This window comes from Galeopterus variegatus, unplaced genomic scaffold (genome assembly GCF_000696425.1).
Source record: "Galeopterus variegatus unplaced genomic scaffold, G_variegatus-3.0.2 Scaffold4231, whole genome shotgun sequence".
Classification (NCBI taxonomy): Eukaryota; Metazoa; Chordata; class Mammalia; order Dermoptera; family Cynocephalidae; genus Galeopterus; species Galeopterus variegatus.
In genome coordinates, this window is record NW_007730342.1 from 24,388 (window position 1) to 34,303 (window position 9,916).

Consider the following 9,916-nt stretch of genomic DNA (forward strand, 5'->3'; position numbering starts at 1 on the left):
GCAACCCTCTGTGTTGCCCCCGTACCGGACCGGGGACCGGCAACGGGATCGCAAGCCTCGGTGTTGCTCCCGCGCCTCGCTCAGCCAGTGAGCGGGAACCGGTCTGTACGTGGGATCCGAACCCTCGGACAGGAGCGCCGCCACGCTTCCCAAGCGGCGCACTATCCAGTGCGCCACCGGGCCGGCCCCCGGTCATCTTTAAAAAAAAAAAAAAAAGAAAGAAACTTAATCCCCAATACAACAGTGCTGAGAGGCGGGACCTTTAAGGGGTGATTAGGTCATGAGGGCTCTGCCTTCATGAATGGATTAACGCTGATATCATGGGGTGGGTGAGTTACAGCAGGAGAGGGTTACCGATAAAAGAATGAGTTCAGCCTCCTTCCCTTCTCTCTCACGTGTGTGCTCTCTCAGCCTTCTGCCTTCTGCCATGGTATGATGCAGCCAGACAGAAGACCCTTGCTAGTTGCAGGCCTCTCTAACTTGGACTTCCCAGCCTCCAGAATTGTAACATATAAATTTATTTTCTTTATAAATTACCCAGTCTGTGGTATTCTGTTACAGCAGCACAAAACAGATTAGGACAATCAGGTCAAGTTAGACAAAGAGGTCAATGGAATAGAATAGAGAGTTCAGAAGTAGTCCTACCCATATTGATCTTTGACAAAAACAAAAAGGCAATTCAGTGGAGAAAGGATAGTCTTTTCAACAAATGGTCCTGGAACAGCTGAATATCTGTAAAACTTCTACATGTTACTAGCACTAGATACAAAAACTAACCCAAAATGGATAACAAACTTAAAAGTAAAACCTAAAGCTATAAAACTTCTATATGAAAATATAGGAGAAAAATCTTTGTGACCTTGGGTTAGGCAAAGATTTCTTAGATATGACACCATGATGCAATTCATAAAATAACAAATTAATAAATTGGACTTCATAAAAATTTTAAAATTCTGCTCTTCAAAAGACATTGTTAAGATTGTGAAACTCAAGAAAAATTTGAAAATCACATTCTGTTGAAAGACTTGTATCTGGAATATGTAAAGAACCCTTAAAATTTAATAATTTAAAAAGGTTAAAAATGGGCCAAAGATTTGTAAACATCAGATATACACTTGGCAAATAAGCACAAAGAAATATGTTCAATATCAATCATTCAGGGAAGCCCAAATTACACAGTGACATACCACTGTACACCAGTCAGTATGTCTGTAATTAAAAAGGCTGACCATGCCTGGTGTGGATGAGATGGAGAACTGAAATTCTCATATAATACTTGTGGTAATTTAGAATGGTACAACACTTTACAAAACAATTTGGCAATTTCTTAAAAAGTTAAACATATACCCAACATACGAGCCAGCCATTCTACTCTTAGGTCATTTACTCAAGAGAAAGGAAAGCATATATTGCCACAAAGACTTCACTATTTTTAGAATGTCAATGGAACAGTAGTGACGACCACTCTTTCATCTCTCATATTCGTCTAATTTGTGTCTTCTCTTTTTTACTGAGGGTGGGAGTTAGTTTGTCTACAAGATTATCACTTTTATTTATCTTTTCAAAAAATGATATTTTGGGTTTTTTGATTTTCTCTATTTTTCCTGTTTTTAATTTCATTGACATCTGACTTAATTTTTATTGTTTCTTTTCTTGTTTGCTTTAGGCCTGAATTGCTCTTTCTCTAACTTCCTAAAGTAGAAGCTTAGGTTACCGATTTTAGATCTTTCTTCTCTTCTAATGTATGCATTTGATGCTGTAAGTTTCCTTCTAAGCACTGCTTTCTCTGCATCCCACAAATTTTAATAAGTTGCATTCTCATTTTCATTCAACTCAAAATATTTTTAAATTCCTCTTCAGACTTCTTCTTTGACCCATCTGTTATTTAGAAATGTGTTGTTTAGTTTCCAGAGATTTGAGGGTTTTCCAGTTATCTTTATGTTACTGATTTCTAGTTTAATTCCATTGTAATCTGAAAACTTACTTTGCATGATTTCTATTCTTCCAAGTTTGTTCAGATACGTCTTATGGCTCAGAATGTGGTCTATGCTGGTGAGCGTTCCATGTGAGCTTGAGAAGAATGTGTATCTACTGTTGTTGGCTGAAGCATTCTATACACCTCAATTAGATCAAGTTGATTGACAGTGCTATTTAAGACAACTACATCCTTATTGATTACCTGCCTACTTGATCTATCATTGACATGGGGGTTGAAGTCTCCAATTATAATAGTGGATTTATCTTTTTCTCTTTTCAGTTCTTTCACTTTTCCTCACTTATTCTGATACTCTGTTGGTAGGTACATTCACATTTAGGATTATTGTGTCTTCTTGAAGAACTGACATCATTTTGTAGTGCTCTTTTTTATCTCCGATAATTTTCCTTATTCTGAAATATACTTTGTCTGAAACTAATATAACTACTCCACCTTTCTTTTGACTAGTGTTTATCTAATGGTTTATCTTTCTCCATCCCTTTAGGTAACAGCTTTACTTGTAATAGCCAAAAAAGACAGTCTAAGTGTTCATCAATAGGTAAATGAATATCCACACAGTGGAATTCTACTCAGCAATAAAAAGGAATGAACTTTTAATACATACAAGGATAAATCTCAAAATAATTATGCTGAAAGAAAGAAGCTAGACCAAAAATGAAAGTACATATTGTATGATTCCATTTATATAAAACCATAAAAAATGCATTGACTTTATAGTGACAGAAAGGAGATCACTGGTTACCCGAGTTGGGGAGAGGGCATGAGTAGGAAAGATAGATTACAAAGGTGCAGAAAGAACCTTTTTGGGGGTGATGGATAGTTCATTATCTTGATGGTGGTGACAGTTTCACAAGTCAGTGTGGTTCAGAGAGTCAAAAGGACAGATCAGAGAGTGCTTGGAAAAAGGAAGAACAGGAGCCTCCAAGAGTACATAGATCTACATAAGTATGAACACTAGCAACAAGACTGTCAATGAATATTCTCAACTTCATATAAACTGAACATTTGCAGATGGAATGAGAATCACCTTTAATTAGCTATTGTACCTGAAATCAAAGAGTGACCATTATATTATAGCAAAGACTGGGATGGGAAACACAGTATTAGCTCAGGATGATCAAATGACACTAAAGGGGAACTAACATTTTTTGAGCATCTGCTATGTGCCAGGAACTGAGAGATGTTTTACACATATTATCACTTTAAGTGTTATAATCTTTACATAAATTTTCTAACACTCACATCAACCCTGTATATATAATTATCCCCAGCTAAAGATAAGGACCAGGAGACATTTTTAGTTTAAGTAACTTGTTTAAGGTCAATAAACAAGTAAGTAGAGTAATATAAGAAGTAAAAAAGAAGTATAAGAGTAAATAAGAAGTATGAAGCTGGAACATGCCTGAGTGTGGGGAAGAGGGTGGTTTGAATGTAGAGAGTTATAAGAAAATCCTTTTCTTCAACTCCCCTCATAATATCAAGCTAAGAGCCCAAAGAAGAAGGTAAATTTCTTCTGGAAATGGGAATTAAGACCATAAAGTGCAGTTACCCCTTCCACATAAAATTTTTTTCCTCTATTCCAATTTTAGAGTTAATTCTCTAAAATAATTGGTTTTATTTTATTAAGGGAACTGGCGTGGTCCTTACAAATGACCTTGTTTATTTAGAGTCTCAAGATGGAATTGGGAAATTTGAGTAAACTCTTCCATGATACTTGGCTGCATTTCCCATTGGGGAAAAAATGTATTCTTTAAAAAATTTTGCTTGGTGAATCAATGTTTGGAGGGTATTCAAGTGAGTAAAAGAGTTTGTAAGGTGCATGAATGACTGGGGCTTGGACATCAAGGGTAAGTTCCATGTTTCAAGAGAGGAGAGTCGAATGTTGGGAGGAAACTGTGGAGGTACCTTTGTGAAAATGGAATTATTTGCTGCACTGCCCTCTGATGGTTACATAGGCCTTGGGGTGGGGGGCAGGAATTAGGTTATCCTTTGCATTTAAGTGACCAGAGGCAGTTTTGTTATTTCCAATAAATTATCTCAGTGTCTATTAGAAAAAAACTCTCCAGAGGGGATGTGCAGACTTTATGCCACCCTAGAAATACTCCCTTTGGTCCATGAACTTACGTGCTCTCCCAAATGTGATAACCTGATAACGTAAAACAGTGATATTTAGGGTTTATGGCTTCTAGTTCAAAGAGTGTTAAGAATTGGAATAGAGTCTAGAATGGTCCAGGATAAGATATTTGATTCATAAGGTCAGTCCTTATTGTGGCCAAATTATATAGGTTAGCCAAAGGCCTTGTCTTAGCTCAATATGTTATATACATTTTGTTTCTTTAAAACCTGAATTGTTTTGAAACCACTAGTTATTGGATCGAGATAAAATTAAAGAACTAAAAGGATAAAATTAAGATATAAAGAATTCCCTACAAATAAAGAATACAACATAATTCATTTTTATAATACACTGGTTATGTTTTTCTTTTCTTTTCTTTTTTTTTTTTTGAAATTCCATAAGTTTCAAATGTCAGGTATTATTTCACCTCATTTCTAACATATTTATCTCTTGGGCTCTGGAACTTAGTGGGTTAATGTGAGGCTGCCACATCTAACTAGAATCCCAGTAAGATGTTGTTCCTGGTACCTTTCCAGGTATTCTGTGGGCATTCCAAAAATACTGCTAGATGAAGGTGAGACAATTTAACCAGAGACTAAAACCATTGTTTAAAATTTCTTTCAAACTGATTATTCAGTTATTACTTCACTGTACTTCAAAAATATGGGAGAAAGGTGGAACCATCAGTAAGATTAAATTCGGGGCTGGCTTTTGTTTTGTAGATTGCATTGGCCAGCACCTCCTCTGGGTGTTTCCCCAACACAAAGCTTACTGTTGACACCACAGGTGACTCTGAAGATGGAAGGAAGATTAACTAACATTGGTTAGTCAGTGTGATATTTCACCCGCACAAAAGTGGGCTTTCCTGAGTAAAAGAAACTATTTGTTGGTTCTAGAAACAGTCACCATTTTAAAACATGGTACATGAGTTATGAAGGTTGCTTGATCGCTGCTTTCTGAGGTATCTCTAATTTATCGTTATTTTAGATGAGTGCAAGCACCTATATAAATAGACATAAATGATTCTCTGCTCGGGAATCACAGTGAGCTATAATTCCCATGAGTCTCATCTACTGCAATAGTTATTTAACATTTTAAAAGATATCTTGAAATTTAGACAAAACAAATTAATTACTTGTTTCTAAATATACTGTTATTCTCAATTTGTGCCAAGAGAGTAGTAAAAACTAATATTTGTAATGTACTTTACAAGTTTACAAAGAACTTTTCACATATTGAAATTGCTACCATTTATTATGCCAAATACAATGTTAAGTTAGATTCTTCAGATACATTTTTCATTTAATCATCACAATTTTATGAGTAAATCTTACATTATCTAGTTGCTACCTTTAAACAGACTTAGAGGAATCAAAAAAGAATAAAGGAACGCCAGATATAGGGTGGTGTCCTAGGCAGCACTCTTCTTTTACCAGATATTTTCCTCCAAAAGGGATTTCAAAGTCAGAGCTGCCCAGCCACAGTCACAGAATTATAAAACGGAAAGGGATGCTAGGGGGGACTCAACCTAATAAAAACTAAAAGTGATGATGATTATGAGAAGATAATTCAAATCACAAAATGCTATGGAAAAAAGGAATCAATTATATGCAATTAGATTCATGGCTGACATCAGACTTCCATTCATCTCTCTATGGTGTCGTTTACTAGAATTCTAACAGAATTTCAGACATAGGATTTGCTCATTTCACTTTGTTTTCTTTATTCTCCTTTGAAAGTTTAAGATTTTCCCTGATATTATGGGAGGCAGAAGTTTAACTCAAAAAAGGAAGATGGGTCTGTGTCTGCATTCACAGGGATGGTTGGTCCTTAAGCAGAACTGTATTATCCCTAACCACCAATTAGCTCTGGGGAATTCATCTGTCTTAAGGAGAGAGGTTCAGCACTTCTCTATTTACTTTTGCAGTGGAATAATATTTCTGCATATTAATCTCTTACCTCCCTATAGTTTCCTCTTTTCCTTTTTTTCCATTCAAGCAGAAAGTAGGCTCTGTGTTCACTGTCCCAGGGAAGGCATATGGCAAGGTGGAAAGCAGAGGAGTCTACAAGTTTTTTCTGGCTCTTGTTTTCCACAAGCCTAAGCCTTTAGAGGAAAGGAATTTCTAGACATAGAGGTTTTTATTTTTTATTTTTTATTTTTTTCCGTGACCGGCAACGGATCGCAACCCTCAGTGTCGCGCCCATACCGGACCAGGACCGGCAACGGGATTGCAACCCTCGGTGTTGCGCCCGCACCTCGCTCAGCCAGTGAGCGGCTGGTCTGTATGTGGGATCCGAACCCTCGGCGGGAGCGCCACCGCGCTCCCAAGCGGCGCACTGTAGCAGTGCACCACCGGGCCGGCCCCGACATAGAGGGTTTTGAAGAAACAAAAAAGGGGAAGAACTTTCTTCAAACTGAAAAGACTGAAAAAAAAAATGTTCTCTGGGTAGCGGGGGTAAGACAGACAGACAGACACACACACACATGCACACACACATTTTGATGCCTTGAGAGTATAAGATTCTAGAGCTGTGGTACAAATCTGAGAAAGGGCAGAAGCTGATGAAAGATTGATGTTAAGTATCCCTACAAACTGCCCCCTCAATGGAGGCTCAAAATTACTTGTATGCATATATGAAAATTATTCAACTATTTAAAATATTATTTATGTGATTGCTTAATTATATAAAGATGTTCAAAATACTCTGTGATATAAAAGTACAAATTATGAAATATTATTAACTGTATGATCCAATTTTGAAGGAAAAATGTACATATAGGCATAAAGAAAAACTTGAAGAGTTCATATTATGAGTGACTTTAATTTTTCCCTTCTAATTTTTCTTCAATTCCTAAATGTTCTACAAATAATAGGCGTTCCTTTTGTAATAAGAACAATACCATAAGCATTATAAAATAAAATGCAATTAGTTTACACTTTACACTGAGAATACTACACATTGCTTTTATGGAAAAGGTCAGGGAGAGAAGATTCCCACCCTTCTCTCACAATTCTGCTGACGTGATGACTGGAATAGTCATTCCTTCACCTGCTAGGCTATTAGTGCCAAAATAATGCTTAAAACAAGGCCATGGGCTGAATAAAGAGCAACACACACACACACACACACACACACGGCTGAATAAAGAGCAACACACACACACAATGTAAGAACTGAAAGATGAGAAAAACCAAATATGCAAAATTTGGGATGGGGAAAGAGGATAATACCTTTTTTTTAGCATAGTGTCTCATATAAAGTAGGTGCTTAGTGAATAGTGAACAAGACTAAAAACAAACAAGAAAAGGAAATTGTATAGCACTCTGTAATATAAAAAAGGCAAAGTCAGTTTTGCCTTATAAACCCGATACATTTTCTAAATAAAACACTCTTGTATTAGTTAAGGAACTCCAACATGTAGACTACTGAATGCCAGATGAGAATTTATTATAATAATAGGATATACAGAATATCCTGTTAGAAACTGGGATAAGGAATTCTGATTTTGATTTGATAATAAGAAAGTTTACACACTGATATCTAATATTAGTGCATTTTGGTATACATTTGGATAACTAGATAAGTAGAGACAAAATGTATTCTAAGAAGACAAAAATTATAAATATGTCATCATATTTAATTTGAATTGTGTTACATATTAAAAGTATCTGAACTAGTTATTTCTCGGTGTTTTTCTATATTAACAAATATATGATAATCAAAGTAGGTAACTTAAAATCATGCATTATTATTTAGCATCTAAATACTTCCTAGTGTCTCTCAACAAATCCAGATATCATTAATGTAAATTATACTAATGGGAGATTAAACTGCATTGACTATAAATTCCACATATAACTTCCAATTCCATTGAGAAACTCCTTTTATTATATTTGCTTTGGTCAAATTGCTTTACTTTCAGCTGTTTCCTTGAAACTGAAAACAAACATGGAATTTTTACTGACATAAAACATTAACTCTCCACATCACTGTTTCTCCATCTAGTCTGTATTTTAAAATTGTACTCACCCTTGGGAATGTAAATGAGTTTATTTCTTCGAAGAATTAGCACCCTTAGAAATGGAAGCCCACTTCTGAAGCTGCTTCTGTAACATTTCACAAATAAGAACTTAGGCCTGGGTAGATCCAATGGGATGGAGTGGATGGCATTGTTGCTGAGGTTTAATATTTCCAAAGCATGTAAATATGTGAGAGGGCTCAAAGTTATTTTTGATATGAGATTGTTACTGAGGTCCAAACATTTTATTTTCCAGTCTTCTTTTTTCATGTGAGACTGTAAAAGAACTCTAAAGAAACTGAAACTTACATCCACTTTAGCTGCTGTCTGTGATATGTCCACAGGTATATCATGTTTTGCAGTGAAAGAACAATTTGCCAGAAGATATTCATTCCATTGGCACTCAGAATTGAATAAAATACTGCTTTTTCTTGATGGATTTGTCATTGTTCCAGTAAAATAAAGACCTATAACAATGATTCTGAAATAGAAGTTTGTCATAACGCCTGAAAAAAGGAAAATGAATTGACTTACTCAAAATAACTTACATAAAAATTAACAGCAAATAAGAAGCAGAAAATTTAATGTTCAATTTAAGATTTAGGAAAGTTGCCTTGCCTTAATTACCAATTTAAGTGAATGTTTGATTTCTTAGAAACTGGGGCATTTAAAATGTAGCTACCAACATGGTATCACTATAGTACAAAATTACACTTATGTCACATTTTAGAGAAAGGACTCCCCTGATTTTTCAGAAAATACATATTTACTCAGGCCTTACCTCTGCATCTGCTTTTCCAGTATCATTCACCCTGCAGTCTTCTTTGGAATGAGTGAAATCTTACCAAGATTAAAGACTCCTCTGTTTCTTTGCTGGTCATTAGTATCGAGCAAAGTCTGTTTGCTTATCTACAACATTGTAACTAGTCATGTGGTTTATCACATGAATGACATCCAGTTACACTAAACTGTGAACCTTCCATAACTATATGAGTATAAAGTTCAACTTACAGAAGAGAATGTTGATTTTATGATTAGAAGAACTACAAGCTTTGTGTGGCTTTTGTGACTTTTCAAATCATTTTGAAGTCATTCAGGTATATACAACATAAATAAAATGGGTTATAAAAAGGATGCTCTGACTCAGAACCATCAAGATATAATAAGCTATAGAAACATCAAGCCTATTTTTCACCAAAAATTATTGAGAAGCAATTGAGTTTTAAACAAGTGCCATATATGCAAACTACAATGGCTAAATGTATATATGAAAAAAATTTTAAAAGAAAATAAATGGATATTTTTGTGATTTGTTTCATGAAACTACATCCCATTAAAAAACCCGTGTGTACTGGTTCCCGCTCACTGGCTGCGTGAGGCGCGGGAGCAACGCCAAGGGTTGCGATCCCGTTGCCGGTCCCGGTCCGGTACGGGGACGACACTGAGGGTTGCGATCCGTTGCCGGACACGGAAAAAGACCAAAAAAAAAAAAACGTGTGTGTACAAATAATCCTATTATTCAGTACATAAGTTTACAACAAATCACTCCTTCCTTTCTGTTCTCATGGCACCTATGCTAGTTTTCATCACTAGTATGAACTGCTAGAATAGCTCTGTTCTTCCTGCCTCTGCCTCTTGACTTTCCTTCTTCTTGATCCATCCTAGGTGATCCCAAAGGATTTCAGATTAATATTGTTTTCCCTCATATTATTTCCTCATTCAAAATCTTCAAAGGGCTAATAAGGAGCTTATAGTCCAAATCTCCCAAGTTGGCATTTAAAGC

At 35.8% G+C, this 9,916-nt stretch overlaps 1 protein-coding gene across 1 annotated transcript in view; it reads right to left on the bottom strand.

The window, feature by feature from the left end:
• Nucleotides 1–8,634, bottom strand: part of LRRC66 (leucine rich repeat containing 66) — a 29,033-nt gene extending 20,399 nt beyond the window's left edge. Inside the window, exon 1 of the mRNA XM_008587043.1 lies at nt 8,145–8,634. Within this exon, the coding sequence (XP_008585265.1) occupies nt 8,145–8,634 (490 nt within the window). The remainder of the gene's footprint in view (nt 1–8,144) is intronic.
• Between the last annotated feature and the right edge of the window lie 1,282 nt (nt 8,635–9,916).